Source organism: Diutina rugosa (genome assembly GCF_008704595.1).
Source record: "Diutina rugosa strain CBS 613 chromosome Unknown scaffold2_size729309, whole genome shotgun sequence".
NCBI lineage: Eukaryota > Fungi > Ascomycota > Pichiomycetes > Serinales > Debaryomycetaceae > Diutina > Diutina rugosa.
Genome location: NW_022995199.1, coordinates 328369 through 345312, shown reverse-complemented (window position 1 = coordinate 345312; position 16944 = coordinate 328369). Strand labels below are relative to the sequence as shown.

General features: G+C 43.8%; 12 protein-coding genes across 12 annotated transcripts; 5 read left to right on the top strand and 7 right to left on the bottom strand. All coding sequences in view use genetic code 12, as the record gives it.

Annotated features, from left to right (window-relative positions):
- Positions 1 to 41: 41 nt before the first annotated feature.
- DIURU_004902 (putative metalloprotease) lies at positions 42 to 749 on the top strand (the record flags this gene model as incomplete). The annotated part of the gene is made up of 1 exon (XM_034157826.1): positions 42 to 749. The coding sequence occupies one exon, from the start codon at positions 42 to 44 to the stop codon at positions 747 to 749; it is 708 nt and encodes a 235-aa protein (XP_034010305.1).
- Positions 750 to 1201: 452 nt separating this feature from the next.
- Positions 1202 to 2956, top strand: ARE2 (sterol acyltransferase; the record flags this gene model as incomplete). The annotated part of the gene is made up of 1 exon (XM_034157825.1): positions 1202 to 2956. One exon carries the CDS (start codon positions 1202 to 1204, stop codon positions 2954 to 2956), a length of 1755 nt encoding a protein of 584 aa, XP_034010304.1.
- A 40-nt stretch (positions 2957 to 2996) lies between these two features.
- DIURU_004900 (uncharacterized protein) lies at positions 2997 to 3665 on the bottom strand (the record flags this gene model as incomplete). The annotated part of the gene is made up of 1 exon (XM_034157824.1): positions 2997 to 3665. The coding sequence occupies one exon, from the start codon at positions 3663 to 3665 to the stop codon at positions 2997 to 2999; it is 669 nt and encodes a 222-aa protein (XP_034010303.1).
- Positions 3666 to 3954: 289 nt separating this feature from the next.
- DIURU_004899 (uncharacterized protein) lies at positions 3955 to 4500 on the bottom strand (the record flags this gene model as incomplete). Its single annotated transcript, XM_034157821.1, has 1 exon — positions 3955 to 4500. One exon carries the CDS (start codon positions 4498 to 4500, stop codon positions 3955 to 3957), a length of 546 nt encoding a protein of 181 aa, XP_034010302.1.
- Positions 4501 to 4925: 425 nt separating this feature from the next.
- On the bottom strand, positions 4926 to 6578 carry DIURU_004898 (uncharacterized protein; the record flags this gene model as incomplete). The annotated part of the gene is made up of 1 exon (XM_034157820.1): positions 4926 to 6578. The coding sequence occupies one exon, from the start codon at positions 6576 to 6578 to the stop codon at positions 4926 to 4928; it is 1653 nt and encodes a 550-aa protein (XP_034010301.1).
- A 282-nt stretch (positions 6579 to 6860) lies between these two features.
- Positions 6861 to 8627, top strand: DIURU_004897 (uncharacterized protein; the record flags this gene model as incomplete). Its single annotated transcript, XM_034157819.1, has 1 exon — positions 6861 to 8627. One exon carries the CDS (start codon positions 6861 to 6863, stop codon positions 8625 to 8627), a length of 1767 nt encoding a protein of 588 aa, XP_034010300.1.
- Positions 8628 to 8634: 7 nt separating this feature from the next.
- Positions 8635 to 9624, bottom strand: DIURU_004896 (diphthamide synthase; the record flags this gene model as incomplete). Its single annotated transcript, XM_034157818.1, has 1 exon — positions 8635 to 9624. The coding sequence occupies one exon, from the start codon at positions 9622 to 9624 to the stop codon at positions 8635 to 8637; it is 990 nt and encodes a 329-aa protein (XP_034010299.1).
- Positions 9625 to 10118: 494 nt separating this feature from the next.
- Positions 10119 to 10958, top strand: DIURU_004895 (uncharacterized protein; the record flags this gene model as incomplete). Its single annotated transcript, XM_034157817.1, has 1 exon — positions 10119 to 10958. One exon carries the CDS (start codon positions 10119 to 10121, stop codon positions 10956 to 10958), a length of 840 nt encoding a protein of 279 aa, XP_034010298.1.
- Positions 10959 to 11186: 228 nt separating this feature from the next.
- On the bottom strand, positions 11187 to 11876 carry DIURU_004894 (2',3'-cyclic-nucleotide 3'-phosphodiesterase; the record flags this gene model as incomplete). Its single annotated transcript, XM_034157816.1, has 1 exon — positions 11187 to 11876. One exon carries the CDS (start codon positions 11874 to 11876, stop codon positions 11187 to 11189), a length of 690 nt encoding a protein of 229 aa, XP_034010297.1.
- A 304-nt stretch (positions 11877 to 12180) lies between these two features.
- SET1 (histone methyltransferase) lies at positions 12181 to 15069 on the bottom strand (the record flags this gene model as incomplete). Its single annotated transcript, XM_034157815.1, has 1 exon — positions 12181 to 15069. One exon carries the CDS (start codon positions 15067 to 15069, stop codon positions 12181 to 12183), a length of 2889 nt encoding a protein of 962 aa, XP_034010296.1.
- Positions 15070 to 15321: 252 nt separating this feature from the next.
- On the bottom strand, positions 15322 to 15804 carry DIURU_004892 (uncharacterized protein; the record flags this gene model as incomplete). Its single annotated transcript, XM_034157814.1, has 1 exon — positions 15322 to 15804. The coding sequence occupies one exon, from the start codon at positions 15802 to 15804 to the stop codon at positions 15322 to 15324; it is 483 nt and encodes a 160-aa protein (XP_034010295.1).
- Positions 15805 to 16054: 250 nt separating this feature from the next.
- ATS1 (Ats1p) lies at positions 16055 to 16882 on the top strand (the record flags this gene model as incomplete). Its single annotated transcript, XM_034157813.1, has 1 exon — positions 16055 to 16882. The coding sequence occupies one exon, from the start codon at positions 16055 to 16057 to the stop codon at positions 16880 to 16882; it is 828 nt and encodes a 275-aa protein (XP_034010294.1).
- Positions 16883 to 16944: the final 62 nt, after the last annotated feature.

Sequence of the window (16944 nt, the reverse complement as noted above, 5' to 3'; positions counted from 1 at the left end):
AGAATTCAATTGTGCACCTTCGTTCTGCGACCAATCCAAATATGACTGAAGTCTCTGATACTGTCACGAAATCTCAGCAGCTCTCACCAACTTCAGAGCTTAATGGTTTCTCTTGGTGGAAAAGAGAAATGAGCTATCGCTTAGGTTTGTTGCTGAGTGGCGAGATGCAGCAGTTTGAGTATGATTACTACAATAGAAATTTACCCGAAAAGTGCCAACAATGTGACAAAGATTTGCAATGGATGCTCAAATACAGTCCAGGAGTTATATTCATGATGGACAATATCAATAAATTACAAAAGGACCCTCTGGATTCGATCGCAAACCACATCACCTGTGATGTTTGCCCTGACCTCCAAGGAGGTGGGTTTCATCCAAAGTACGGCATCTTATTGTGCGCCAATCGATTGCAATCGAAATGGCAACTAGAGGATGTTTTGACTCATGAGTTGGTGCACGCCTACGATCACTTGAAGTTTAAGGTGGACCTTAACGATCTAAACCACCACGCTTGCACCGAAATTCGAGCTTCGACTCTCTCCGGAGAATGCCGCATATTCAACGAAATCAAAAAGACTGGCCTAGGAAATTTTGGCAAAAAGTTTCAGGATTGTGTTAAGCGCAGAGCTACCATCTCTGTATCTCATAATCCCAATTGTCTGAGCATGGAGGAAGCTGAAAAGGTAGTAGATCGCGTCTGGCAATCATGCTTTAACGACACTCGGCCATTTGAACGGGTCTACAGATAGCGTCTCGTATGTATATAGTTGTTACCAGCATATATCCTGATCATTCGGAATCGCGTCCCTCACTCTGTTAATGGATGACGCATATCACGTGGATAGCGACAATATTGACCGCTAGCTTTAGTGGCTCAGTTGGACAAACAACATAACACAAAAGTGCACATGATAATTACTAATAATGAAGACTTTATATTCATGAATTTGCATAGACCACACATTCACCTGTGGGCCAGCAAAGAGCATGTCTAGTTCAACCATTCTGTTGTCAGCCTCACGATCGGAAAGGTTTAATAGCATGCTTTTCGGAGTTAATTTTGTTTACCGCGAAATCCGGGGACGCGAACGCATTGTTCATTCGGACCACAGCAAAGCGTCAATGCGACCTCCAGGCCGAGACTGATAACGTGCGCATCATTTATATATCCGAAGCTGCCATACCCTTTCAGCGCATCCAAATGTCAACGTCGACGGATAGAAATATCAACATCATAAAGCGGCGAAATTCAGCCCTGAGACAAGCTCTTAGGGTGTCAAATGAGTATTCCCTGTCCGATGATGAAACTTCGACGAAAGGTGATGGCAAATCATCAAAACGACGCGGCAAACTTACTTCGAGACCCACGTTGGAAGGTGAATTTGAGCAAGGCAAAACGGAAGCAACTCCAGAGGAAGTCAATGTGCTAGTTTCGTCGATTAACAAAAGAAAACCTCTTCGAAAACCCCAAGATGAATTCGTATCTAAGTATCGCGATGTTAAACTTCGTGAAACGTCCCTGAGTATTTTAGACTCTGAAGAGTTTAAAAGTCTGGATTATTATGGATGCTATATCATCTTTTGGATGGCTACTGGGTACTTAATCTTTGCTCAATTGATGCATTTTTCGTTTGAAAACCACGAACTGCCATGGTCCTGGCCAATTGTGCAAACATTCCGCAAGGACATTTTCAAGGTCGCTCTAACTGACTTGGCCATGTACTTGATGACATACATGGCTTACATAGTTCAGAGGTTAGTGAAAGCTGGTTGGATTAAATGGCAACCAACTGGATGGGCATTCATGTTAGTCTATGAAATCGTGTACTACACATTTTGGCTTTATTTTGCACTGGACAAGTGGATGGGTTTTCCCTGGATTGCAAAGATTTATTTGTGCTTGCATGGTCTTGTATTTTGGATGAAAATGTACAGTTATCATACTTACAATGGCTACCTTTGGACTATATCTCGAGAACTTTCTTTCTCCCAATCGTGTCTTAAGACTATGGACGAAAAAATTGAAAGTGGTGAGCTCACCGTATCGAAGAATGCAGACCCTTCGGATCCCCACTCCGTTCAAAACATCCGTCAAGACTTGATTGACTCTGTTTCTTTTTGTAAGTTTGAGCTCGGGTATCAAGCTCTGGCAACTGTTATCACTGACAATACGGCTGGAGTGTATGAAGATGTGGTGACGAAAATCAAGGAAGGGAAACATAGCGCAATTGAATTCCCCAATAATATCACGGTAAAGAACTTTTTTGACTACCTGATGTACCCCACTGTGGTATACACGTTAAATTTCCCCAGAACAAAACGCATTCGTTGGTCCTTTTTCTTTGGAAAAGTATGTGGTGTGTTTGGAGTGATTGCTTTGATGATCATAGTTGCTCAAAATAACATGTATCCTCTTGTTTTTGATGCGCTTAAAGCTCACACATTACCGATACATGAGAGAGCTATCGCATTTGGACTTATCGTTTTGGACATGATACCACCCATGTTGATTCAATACGTGTTTGTGTTCTTTTTGATTTGGGATCTCATCCTAAATGCCTTGGCCGAAATCACTAGATACGCTGACAGGGATTTTTATGGTCCTTGGTGGTCTTGTAATGATTTCAGTGATTTTGCACGCTTGTGGAATAAACCCATCCATAACTTTTTGTTAAGACATGTCTACCACTCTCTGATAGCGACATTACAAGCCACTAAAGCTCAAGCTGGATTCATCACCTTCCTTTTACTGTCTGTTTTTCATGAGTTGGTTATGTACATCATCTTCCATAAATTTCGTGGATATCTTTTCATGTTTCAAATGTTTCAGATTCCCTTGGTACTTTTTGCAAAGCTGCCATTCATGAAGCGGTCAAGGGCAGCGGGAATTACTTTGTGTTGGCTTGGATTCATGATAGGACCAGCCTTGATCATGGTCTTATACTTGGTCTTTTAATTTCCAATATAAGTATTTTATTACATTAGCTGATTTTTCGTTAAATATCGTCATATTCATCGTTCATACTGTACTGGGTCATTTCCTTCGCTTGATACTTGAACTCAGTCCTTTTTGCCAACAATAGAGTTTCAAATCCATTCCCACGATCAACACCATCCCAAAAACAACCAGCCTTTATTCCAAATCGATTCGGAATATTGACGCCCTTTTTGTATTCAAGCAGAGTCAATTCCGTACGCACTGGTGTTGTTATATCTGCCATAGGATCTTCGAGCAATAAATTTTGTTGCCTCTGATGGTGTATCACTTGCTTCGACAGAGAAGTAGCTGAAATGTCCTGCTCGCAAGTTTGTATGTCCCTCCAATTGGATTGCTCAATCTCGACCTGCTTGGCAACTAACCTGCGCTGCACTTCGTGGATGTCAATTTTTTTACCAGATCGATCACGATATATCGTCGCCAGCGTAGATTCACGCTCAGTGGCTTTCTCGCAAGCTACCAGCGATATTCTTTCACCATTGTCAATTCGTTTGAATCCCTTGTGTGACTCTCTTGTTCTTGTTAATTCTTTCGCCTCGTTTTGATTTTCATTTGCCTTTGGAATAATCCGCTGATGCAGCACTGTCACGCTTGATGTAGGGGACAATGACGTCGGCTCAACCTTTTTTGGCTTACGTATCTTGTTCAAGTAGTCGGCTTTACCCATTTGCACAAACAAGGCCAACCACGACTGGCATGCGAAGAGGTGACTGAGTGAAAGTCATTTTTGTAGTTAACGCGGCTCACGATGCAGTCTGAATAAACGCTTACGTCTAAGATGTAGCTTTATTCGTACAGCCCAACAAAAACATGCTGTAATTGCATATTAGGCACTATCACTGTCTGATCCATTTATTATACTAATACACCCATTAACCAATTGTTTACGCGTACCCGTCGACAACCGTCGAATATAACCAAAAACAACAAATCGAATTATGCTAATGTTCCAATGATCACCACATCAGCCCAGAACCCCAAATTGATCCCGTTTTTGTAGTCGAGGTGGTGACCAACGGTCCCCAAGGATTCAGTGCCTGCGAGTTGGTGCAACCAGCTTTTGGAAACGCCAGTTGAGAGGGAGCAAACCTACCAGACTTGGGAGGGCTTGTAGATGACTCCAGCGAGATCGACTTAAGGGGCGATTCCAGCAAAAACATGGATGGCGGCAGAGCCAGCTCAAAACCAAGTTGTGACTGTGACAACAAAGTGGGAGTTTGTACTGAAAGCGGCAGTATGTATTGCTGGGGCAGTTCTTGAGGCAGGTATGCGTATGTTTTGCGAGGCTGAGGGTAGGGGTAAGACTGCTGCTGATGGTGAATTGCCGCTGCTGCCGCCACTGCCGCCACTGCGTATTTGTGATGTGTACCTCCTTGACGGTAGTTTGTTGTTGAGTAGGTTGAGTAGACGCCGTTACCTTTGGCGGCGTTCACAGCACGATCAATAGACTCAACCTGATTGGCAAACGGTGTCGTCTGCAACTGTCGCCTTGGGTAGGACATTATCAGTCACCAGTAAAGTCGACAGATAATCAAGAAGCACGACAATCAACAACTAACCTGGAGTAAGGTGATGTCGTTGATAGCGACTGTGTAAAACTTTTTTGTGCACGCGTTCGTTCAACCGTTACTCGCGAGCGTGGAGTTATCGACAGCTCTGAGAAAATTTCGCTTGTAGAACTCAACCGCGAAGTACTCCAGCTATACATTACTGAGAGCTGCCACATTTGGCCTTTTGTTAGTATTTTGAGTCATAGTCCTCAAAATATTACATACTATTTGATAACGCAAAACAAACCTTTCCGTAAGTTTTATACTACAGGGAGGATGAGTTAAAACCTTTCGTTATTACCCGCTGCCTCCTCGCCAAATCCACTTTGAGAGGATAGAAGTTCAAGCGGACAGCTAGGAATTGTTTATTGAAAAATTTACTCCATAAGCAAGCTCATCACTTGCTTTATGTCAGCATTGATAGTGACCACTTTACCAGCCTCAATCAAATCAAATGGAGCTGTGGCCAGAGGGCCGAGGCCGACTCTGATTAATCGCCAACTTCCAGACCTCACCAAATCCTCGTTCGGCCAACGAATGACACTAGGCGTATTGAGTCCGACTCCTAGTTCAAGTATTATCCCACCATTCGTGTCACGATGATGAAGGAACTCCTTGTAATGAAGTTCCTGCTCATGGTACGGTGAGTCGTTAAACCAATCTCCGCCGCGCACGTTGAGAGTCATTGATCCTTGACATGAAGAGCACACAGGCACGTCAACATCATTTAAAGAATCCATCGCAACAACAGATCCACACTCTAAGCATTGCGCATTGTCGTAACAGCCTTGTGGAGTCCATACCCTCTTTGGGTCGAAACCATTTCTGCGGAATAAGTTATCCGCGTTCAGAGTCACCACAAAGTAATCATCACGACTTTCAGCAAGACATTTCAAATGCCCGTAGGTGTCACTATGAGGCCACGATTGGACAACAGCCCGATGATGTCGAAAAAATTTCCACATCAAAGATTCTGAGGACCAGTTATGACCAATTGTTTCGTAAAGACGAGTAAGACCCTCATTGGAAAAGGATGAATACAACTCAGAGAACAAAACCTCGTCCTTGTAATCCAATCCATCTGCGGCCAGGAGACCAGCTCCGGCCGTTATAAGCACTACCGGTGCTTGCAGTAGCCACTGCTTCGCAATCAGTAAATTATTGCCGGTTACTCCCTTGGTTGGGGGTAAAAGAATGCCGGAATATTTCAAGCTCAACCGAGTGTATGCTTCTGAATAAAGTTCAGAATCCTCTTCAGTGAATACGTTGAAGATGACATCCGTGATAGTCAGATTTTGTCTTCCAAAATAATCTAGAACTGTTGCAACTGCTATTTTGCACGCTTGCAGTGGTGGAAAGTTGAATAGTCCTGTAGATATACAACAAAATGCTATCAGTTTATCAGATCCTGCTACCAGTTCTAGAGCTTCTAGACAAGATTGGTAGCAGCTTGATAATTGCAACCCTTGATATCGTGTCGGCTGCTTTGTATCAGCAACTTGAGGGCCGACAGTATGTAAAATGTATTCAGCTGGTAAATCACCAGCATGCGTCACTTTGCAACAGCCTACTGGCTCAAGATCCTGAACCTCCATTAGTTCGAAACACGCTTGGCGCACTCGAGGGCCGGCAGCGGAATGGATAACATTGTCAATACATTTGTGTGATGGCTGAAAGCACCCAAGCAAGGCCAGGTTAGCCGCATTCACAATGCCCGTCACTTTTAAGGTTGTGATATCACCTTTCCAGACCCCTAGGCGGACCTCGTTACTACCTATTCTCAAAACTTGACGCTCGATCAGCTCAAGTCCTACTTCAAGCTTCAGCTGGTTCCACGTAGTGATAACTCGATCGATATCGCACATCAAACTTTCTTCAATAGGTGGTTCAGGGCTCCTTTGACATAGAAGATGACGAAGAAGTTCGCTTTTCTGGTACAGGTCAACGCCATGATTAAGGCGATGAGCCACTAGCTTTCGTCTATCATGAGGAGTTAACCTTAAAATGACTGAATCAACTAGCAGCGCCATGTTGGTGTTGTAGGGAACCTTGCCTCTCGTATAAAAACACCGCTCGGCATATTTCTTAGTAAGATTACAAATACTATGCCTAAGGTTCGGCACAGAGTGTAGTGCGAGGGTAAACTAAAACTATGTTTAGTCATTGCAAGTACAACAGCAAGAGGCATTCTAATATTTCAAGAGGGAATGAATGTTTGAAATACTAAACTTGTCGTAGGCTCATCTTAGTCCGTGACAACCCCGCAAGTCACTTCGGAAATATCATGTAACTTTTTGCTTCGCGCGGTTACCATGGACGTCGCCATCCCTCAATTCCCTCCATTCCAGTTGAGACTGTCATTGATTGATAAAGATCCAGTGATATGGGTGCATTTACTTGAAGGGTACATCCAGTTACTCTACTATCTAAGCCAACCATCAGCTGAGCCTTTGAGCGTCAAAAGTCAGCAAGATCTTCATCAATTCCTTCGTCTGTACTTGTCAGAGACTTCAGACGAACAGTTGAAAATCTTCAGTTTAGGAGCTATCAATCCTGATATTAAAAACAACCAAAAAGTTCTTCGAGCTCATGTGTTTAATTTCATCAGACTCCACAGCATCGTAAAATGCAACCTTCCAGGTGATCTGATTTGGAACTTTGCAATCAACTATGCTCGAGACAACATCCATACAGTCAGGGGCCTCATTGATGGCACATATACCTCCAAACTTAATGACAACAAGATACTGGGACATATCAGCCTGATTCCCTTATTGCACAAATTTCTCGAGGCCAAAATCTCTAGAGGTGAATTTTCTCAAGCAGATTTACACATTCTCTCGACAATTTTGGGTCAGATGATCGGTCTGCAGCAAAAGCTATCTTTGGCACTGTCGGAAGTTGTTGAGAAGCCCATGAAAAAGTCGACTTCGCAGTTTGCTGCACTGTTTGTGACTAATACCTGGATCGAAATCATGGAAAGGTTGTGGAACAAAGGCAATGGCGTCAATGCATCTTTGACTGAAAGGATCATGGTGCTTTCATTGGTTCTGCTCAATTCTCTGGGGTTGAACTCGCTTTGCCGTGAGTTAGGCATAAGCAATGCCACCTCACTCAAATTGTTTCCGCTATTCGGCACATGTATAACGCTGAAAAGTTTTCAACAGCTTATCCCAAATATCGAAGACAAGATTCCATGGCTTCGCGATGTTGTTCTCCATCACCCTGCCAGCGACGAAGATGTTACTATGATTAAAGAGATCTTCCCCGATTTAAGCGAGGTACGCGCCAAAGAGCTTCTTGAAGAATACGGTAGTGTCGAGGTGGTAATGGAAACGCTCTTTGACTCCCCCTCTTTGATTCAAGATCAAGCGAAACCTCTGCTTAATATTGAGCGAGCTAACGTCGCCGCACGTTTTGGTGAAGAACGAAAAGTTGAACTTCTCACTAAAAAGAAAAGCGTTTCTAAGGAGACACTTAAAAACAAAACTCTTGAAACTGCATTGATGATGTTATACGAATCTGACGAGGATGAGCCTGATGACACCTATGAGGACCAGGAAAAAACAACCGGGAGCGCTTTTGAGTTACCGCAAGGTCGTCACCAGCGAAGAAAGATAGCCGTTGATGATCATACTGACAATGACAATTCGAATCTGGAGCTTTTGAACACAAACGTTGACGCCCGCGATACATATCTTTATGGCATGATGAAAAAGTATGGAGATACGATTTTCGATAAACGGAGTCGTAAGCTACCGGAAAGGAAAGAGATTAGAAATGCCACAAGCTGGACAGATGAACAAGTTGAAGGTTGGTGGAGAATGATAACTAGACTGCAGAGGAAATTCCGTATGCTTGAAGAGAACTACTTATTTGCCCGCCCCAATAATTCAACTCGCTTGAATAAACAAGATTCTCAAGATTCACGATCCAAATCGCAGACAGGTTTCGACTCAAAAGTGAGTGAGGAGGGCTCGCTCAATACATCTCAAAAAGCCAATGTGAAAGCAACGACACCAGTGAAAGTTCCAAAACATAAGAAGAAGTCGCATCACAAAGCTAAAAATAAAACTTGATAATCTATTATTTATCCTCCCATATATGTACAATCTTATCGTAAAAAGAACATGTAATGAACTTGTCGTCTTTCATCCAATCAGCACCATAAAGCATACTTTCGTGCTGTCCCTTGAAGGTGCGATCAACTTGAATGTGACCGTCTGATGAAGCCATGATACGCCCGCCATCATACATGCAACAGGCAAGCACCCGATCGGTTCCGGGTTTGGGAATCAAGCGCCATACGCCACCCCCAAGATACTCTTCTTGTTTGATTGTAGGAGGTATCGCGTAAAGTTCATCATTGATTACCCTGAGATCAAATGCTCTAACTTTATCATCGTACGACCCAGTCCACAATTGATAAGGGTGGTTACTGTTCCAAGATGATGTGGGCGAGAGGATGGACACCACACCTGCTTCATGGTGTCTATGACCTGTACGAAAAACAGATGTATTAGTTCTCAAGTCATGTGCTATCAAACCAGCATCATCCCCTCCTGTGTAAACAACTGGTCCAACTGTCTCGCTGAAATTAGCAGTCCAACACTCAAGCTCATGTGCAGTTTCGAGCCAAGTTATGCTAGAGTTCTCAAGATCCACAATAGCCAGATACCCCGAAGTAAGCGTGGCCACGACTTGGGTTGCGGTAGTAGGATTAAAATGCACCAGAGTCACCAAAACTGTCGTATCCTCTGCAATTTGTATTTTTTTTAGAAGCAGTAAAGACGGTGACCCCTCGATATCAACCTTCCATACGCTTATATAGCCCTCAGAATGAGCCAGAACCAATAACAGCAGATTGTGATTCAATTTGATGTCCAAAATAGCACTTTGCGTCGCTATATTCTCAATTCGAGTGAATTTATGAAGGGCATCGCACCGGTAAATGTCAAGGCTACCCCAACGCTTGGTTCCTTCCTCAAGCTTGTAAGTTCCCACGAAAACAAAGTCATCATATACTTGCACACAACATGGCGGAAGCTCTGTGGTAAACGTACTCAATGGTTGCATGGAATTTACTTGATCCTGCGCACTTCCCTCAAAACTCTATTCGACTTGGTGCTACAGTCCCAAAGAAACTAATGAGTCTATATCAAAGGTGGATGAACCTTCCTATCAAGGCGAGGTATTATATTGGAGGTTCGACTTTTGTATTCGCTCTACTTGGCGACTATATCACCCTGCGAGTAAATGATGAGGTACAAGCTCGTGAGAAGGTCATGAAGGAACTCGAAATGGAACCCAAGAAATAAGTGCAAATGCCGTGGTATATGGGTGGTTGAAAATTACATCTTACTGTTAACACAAGCAAATCAAGCTGGTTTTAGTCATAGTTGATGAATATACATTTACTGTGATAAACAACTGACGTAAATGACAATATCAAAGGTAAACCGAGTATTTTCAAGAGCTTGAATAGCTTACAATCATGTTACACCCGGATGTATATATTCTGATCAAAGCCGCATTGAACTTGAAATCGCGTGAAACGTGTTACAACTACAATGTCAGATCAAGATACAGAGACAGAACTTAGCAAAGAGGAGAGATTGGAGGCCGCCCGCAAGAAATTCGAAGCGATGAAGAAGAAGAAGAAGAAAGCCGGTAAGAAGAAGGCTGAAAGCGATTCAAGAGAAGGAAGCATTATGGCTGAAGGCGAGACACCCGAACCAAAGGATAATGCAGAAGCTGAGCCTGGCACTGACACCGGAGATACTGAAGCTAATGACAATGACAAGGGAAGTTTGGCCGCGAATGAATCCAAAAGCAAGACGGTCTCTGAATCAGATATCTCACCTGCAAATTCTAAAAAGCCAACACACGGTTTAAACAGCGACAAGGACGCCGAGCACTCAAAAGAAACAGAGAATATTGAGAACCTTGAAACAAATGTGGATCTGAAAGCCATTCCGAAGCTGTCAGATAACACACTGCCGATTGAAGATGCTACCAGCGACGATGTCAACCAATTGAAGACTATAATTGAAACTCAAAAGAAAACAATTAGCAAACTTCGAGATGAGAATACGGATCTCAAACTTGAGCAATTGGATCTAAACGATCGAATTACTGCACTTGAGGCAGAAGTACAACAGTTGCAAAGCAGTGGTAGTCAAGTTGAACCACATACGGGAAAAACTAAAGTTTACCAGGCTCACACTCAAGTCTTACCGGCAAAACCGATTGTCACGAGTAACGAGTATGCTCTGGCCTCACAGGTTGATTTGTCAAGTAAATTCGAGACAGTACTGGATTTCAGAGAACGTTTATTATTATGGAAAGGGTGGCAGGTTGATATGACTAGTTGGAATGGGGTCAAGGGACAACCGATGTTACCACTTTGATTAGAGTATAACTTGTAATTCAACGTGTGCGAATTATGTTCAATTGACACTGAAGACGTGACGTTAAGCACGACTTCAGGAAACAAAATCGTAGCTCATCATTAAAACTCGAGGTGAGGACATAATTTCGCAGACTTGTTGCTTCAGAAAAACATCAATCCATCAGAGTAACCTCCTAAATTACTTCACGCGATGATGTTCACACTGACATGAATATCTTTATTAGCGCTAATGTATGTCCACACTGCCCAACACCACCCAATCGGCCACGTCACCTTCACATAAAATCAATTTGAGCACCCCTCCATCCCATGAAAGACCTGAATTGTCAACATCCTCGACGTCCAAATAGTCTTGAATTCTTGTTCGGATGGTGCGCCACATAGCATTACTGATAGGGTGGAATTCCGAATAGACCAAACTGAGATGAGGGTGGAATTCTGTCGCTGCCCATTCGGCGGCCATTTTGGGAGCTTTCTGACGTATCTCCGAATCATCAATGGGATTTTCCTTGACTGTATGTTTCAGCTTTGATTTCTTGCGGGTGATGGCGCCATCTGGAGTTGTCGTAAAAAGTTGTGGATTGCGCTTTTGTTCTTCCTTTTCCATTTCCTGTGGAATAATAACAAAAAGCTCACGAATAATCTGTGCAAACAGTACTAGGGAGGGGTCGCGATAGGCCTCAAAATACAACTTTTTGAAATACTTGCGTTGTGAATCGACTTTGCCCAAAGTAATTAAATTCTCACCATTCTTCGGCAGAGCTCTCAAAGCAGCCACACATGCTCCCAAGACTTTGTCAACATCATCTCTGGTCTTGTCTGGCTCATTGAGGTTGATAGCCACATTTGATGTTATAGTCACATGTGGTTCAAACGCTGGAGGCTGTCCCGGGAAAAGGGTATTGAGAGATGACATCAACGTTATGAGTTTTTCATGAAGTTGTGTATTTTGTTTGGGGCACAACCATAAAGAGACTGCCATAGGGGATTAGAGCGTTTGTGCTTATCTGTTGGGAAATGCGTCTCGGTGGATATTAAAAGATTTCCTAGCGACGCGCGCTTGCTAGATATGGCCCTAAAAGAAGTGGACGCACGAATCTGTCAATTTGCCCAAGATGCCTCAAGCTTACAAGGTATGATTAGTTATGTGTATGTGACTAGCAGCAATACGAAGCGCGTGTATGATTCCATGAGAGTCAAAAAATGCATTATGTTAATTATTAGTTTAGGTAACCCTTGCATCCTGGAGCCCCACATAAACAGCGAATACGCTCTTCGTCATTGGTCTCCCTCTCGAACTTATAATCATACGTAAGCTCTTCATTAGCTTCGATATCCCTCAATGCATAAATGACAATGCGTTTCTTCCCCTCGACTTTGATAATCTTAGCGGTACAACTGGGAGAGCAACAATGATTTATGAAACGGGCAATGCCGCCTTTCTTTGTGGCATCAATGACGGTATTCTCGTCAATCCGGAAAAGGTACGAAGAGCCTATGCCGGTTTTCATGTATGCTCGTTCCCTGACCTCGGCAACTGCTTGACGAATCAGTTCACCGACATATTCAATAATCATCTCTTTTGCTGCAATAGGCTCTAATGCGTATAAGCCCCAATTATGAATTGTTGATCTGGCAAATGTGACCGGCTTCTTGCGCTTCGTGAGTGCATTTAGTGAAAGTACTTCTGTCTCTGATCCAAGTTGAGCATTGACCTCCGCAGCGAATCGACGATTGTTTGCGCGATTGACGCGAGAAGACACATTGGTGGACAGGCCTAACCCCCCAACAGGTCTCGGGGTACCCTCATCGTCCTCCTCTTCTTGCTTGATATTGCGAGCTTTTGCGAAAGCCTGCCTTTTATGAGGCAAGTATGCTATTTTGTCAGCCTCCTTGATCTTGCGATAGCCTTCCAGCCTGAACAGACCCAGCCAATTTTCGAGCAGCAGATCCAATTGCTCAATCAAATCGAGATCTTCGGAAATCTCGTGCAGCGGAGAATATTCTTCGTGTTGCTTCCATGCCCAATATTCGATATTCTTGATATTCAGAGAATCCGCGATGTCTGCAAGAACTTCACGTGCAAGCGCCAAATCTTCATCATCCTTAAGCACCAGCTGCAAATTTGATAAGCTGAATCGTTCACCTGGAAGTGTGGCAACTGCTGTTTCCTCAAAAACTGTAGTTGGAAATCCTTCAGTAGGCCAGAAACGTTCGGGAAGGTGCTTGTAATCTTCAATGGCTTCAGTCTTAGGCTCTTCAACATCAACCTGTATTTCGGGTTCCGGCTCCAGCTCGTCTTCCAGTCCATACAATAAACTCTTCTTTGATCGCTTATGAGACTTCTCTTCAATCTCATCAACCACGAAGTCATCTATACTAAGACGACGTTTCGTTGGTTCGTTCTCGCTATCTACCTCATCGCCACTTGCGATGTCACTTTCATAGTTGAGGGCATGTTGCAACGGTATCACCTTCGTTCTCAGCTTTTGCTGTGCTCTTTTCGTTGCTTCCTCTTGCTTGGACCTCAAGATCTGTAAAGCATTCTGCTTGAGCTGATCATTCGTATTGATCACAACCTTGGCTGCTTCTTTTGCTTTACGCTGCTCCTCTTCTTTTTTGAGTTTCGCTACTGTATCAGGATAATGATCATGATTGAGTAGATCCAATACAGTCGGTGCAATGACACGCTCACGAATATCCTTGGCCAAAAATTGTTGAAAATCTTTGAGCAACATTGTAACGGCTTCTTCCACAACCAGATCTTTTGACCGAGTCTCTATCGGTTCTTCCCAATTTGGAGGTATCGCGAGATCCATCACCATGGTGTACTCATAGAAATTACGACAATCTTCTCGTTTGAAGCAGCGATCGGCCTCTTTGACACTCTTGAAGACAACATAAAATCCCAGACGATCATCAATTATACGCAGCCACCGATATTGTTCAAGACATCGCTTAACATCCAGAGCCGGAATCACCTTTGGGGGAACGTAGCGCGACTTTATCAAAATGAATGGGCGGTTTTTTATGTGACGATTAAGTTCATGCGGATATTGGTAACCATGCTTTACACGACTTCCATGATACTTGGATGCAATTGTCACATTAGTCAAAGATCGGACATCTTGTCGCAACATTTCAGCTTGCTGTTTTTTCATTTCCTCGTGTTTGCGTTTTTCCTCATTGCGTCGCTTAAGTTCCTCAAACTTCCTCTGCTTGCGCTCCTCCTCGTCTCGTTTCCGCTTTTCAGCTCGCAAAGTATCCTTTGCTCGATCAATTTTCATATGGAGAAGACGATCTTCGTCATCATCAAGACCAATATGGAGGTCTGCACCATCAATTTTGAGCGCTTGCTGCTTCATATCTGATAGGAATTTTCTGGCTATCTTCAGGCTTTTTTCAGGCTGTCCTTCAAATTCAAACAGAGCCACCCCTAGAGGAACGGCAAATTCTTCGTCATGATGTAGTATGACATTCTTCGTTTGACCATAGCTTTGAAAATAATTTTTGAAATAACCTTCAGTGATGCTTATTGGCAAATCCCACACCACAAGACGAGTTTGAGGAGCAGGGCCAATCGATTCTTTCGAATAACCATATTTGGCTTGTGGAAGTTGTTTGAAGGGAAACTTTTTCAGTTTTTTGTTAGGCTTCTGAAAGTAATTGACGATGTTGGCTTTCCGAGGGTCTTGAGGCAGCTGAGAACTTGAAAACTTGAATTCACGTTTCTTGAGTTTCTTATCTTGCTTAGAAAGCAGCAGATCTAGTTCTGGGTCATAGATAATGCGATAGACTTTGGATGGCTTCGCATACGCTGCTGCATCTCGAAGCACTGCTTGATGATGACTTTGTCGTTGATACTGATCGTCATTGGAGCATTCTCCCGCATCTAGCTTAGTACCTTCATGGAGCTGAGGAAGCAGCGATTCTCGTCGTGGAGTTAACTCACGACTAAGGGGTTTGGGGTAGTGATCGCGATGGTCGCCATTATGATATGGGGAACCATATTTTGAATTGCCCCCGTTATCACGATGACGCCCCCAGTTGGGAGCCCGATATCGGCTGGCGCCCCCATGGTAACCTCCTCCTCGGTTCGCATACAGCATCACCTCGTCGTGCTCGTTGTAGGCGCGTTAGATAGGATGCGCGCCCACGACAAACGCGGCTATCAGTCACGAAGAAGCATACCATTGAAACTATGTATTGTTTGGAATTTCGAAGAGCCAACGGAAACTTTTGTCTAAGAGATCATTGATCTCTTGCGTCCTTTGTGTTCATCATAGGTCCGTTGTGGAAGCCATAAGGGTTTTAGTCACCTATGGAGGTCTACGGGCATCAATCGTAACGTTCTATTATGCTTATTTGGTTCTGATGTGCTTCAAGGGGCCCTTCGAGTGCAAGAAGTTGATCGAGTAGTCCTTCTTTCTGAATCTCCGCTTGTTTGGTTCTTGCACGTAGTGATCCCAACCTTGACCTTGAGCGAAACGGATGGCGGCTTCTTTAGTATCAAACTTCATAATGGTACCCTGCATGTAGTCCGAAGAGCCTTGGTAACCCATCAAATCGTTTTCCCAACGGTTACCAGCGCCCAAAACATCCCAGTCTAACTTCCAGACATCGGTGTTGTGAGTACCTGACTGAGTGGCGTACTTGGATTCTTGGTAGATTCTCACCACACGAGAAGTGGTCAATTCCTTGGGAGCGCCCGAAATAATCTCGTTGGGTACCTGGTCGACGACATTTTCCAACTTGTTTTGGAACTCCAAGTGTTCAGGAGCAGAGAGTCTGGCGGCACTCAGGGCAAACGTCCGAGCTTGTCTAACAATGACTCTCGACAACATGGTAGCTTTGAGAGAGAAATCCTTACTCCTACGAAAAACTATTGGTTGATTTTCGCACATGAGTGCGGCTCATGGGAATTTCCGTTTTGGGGTGATGGGTCGAATTGTTCAATGCTGCGGATCCAATGGCAGTGGTCAACTTGGCGTAGGCCATGATGAAGATTTACTGAGCCTCCTGCTGTGCATATTTGATGGGCGAACCTCTTTGGATGCTGACATCCGTACGATCAGTTGTGGTGGCAACCACACAATGATACTTGATGATCTTGACAGATGTTGGGCTAGTGGTGATAATCTGCTCGGTCAATGTGGCCACAATGGACCATCATCAAGCACTTTCATTCACATACCGGGCACCTACTCACATGTTGCTTGCGGTTGGGAGTTCTCCATTCTAGTTGATACTGATGGCAACATTTGGAGTTGCGGCCATGGTCCTAAAGGCGAACTTGGCGTACCCGGAGTTATAAATACGCTTGAGAAGCTCAAGGTATTGAGCTTGATTAATGATGGTGTTCACGAAATTCGTGCAGGTTTGAATCATGTCTTATTAAGCACCAAGAATGGTGAGATGTACGGGTGGGGTGTATCACGCAAAGGTCAATTGGGGGAGAGTCTGGCCAAGCATCTCGACAAGCCCACCAAATTGACTATCCCTCCGGGTAACTTTCGTTTAGGACGGGACTTTTCTGTAGTGGATCATTTTGGCAAACTTGATGTCTACGGGAAATTCGATTATGACCTTGAGGAATTCTCCTTTGACAAATTTGATACAATGTGGACATCAATTCATTGGTTAGACGGAGGAAATCTTATGGGTAGAGGTAACGATAGACACGGCCAGATCGTCAGTGCAAGCGACATTGAATCCTTTGTGACTGGAAGTGAACACGGGCTAGCGTTGAAAGCAGATGGCGTTTATGCCTGGGGTTGGGGTGAACATGGAAATTGTGGCATATTATCTGGGGGTGATGTTACAACAAATCATGAGCTTGTACGAATTGGAGATCGCCGCGGTGTAGTTGCCTTGTATGGGGGTTTGGCAACTTCATGGGTAGTTTATGAAGATAAGAGTTAATGTATTATTAAAGAAACAGTAAGAAAAGGTGATTTAAGTTTACCATTAGTCGTCAAGATTGA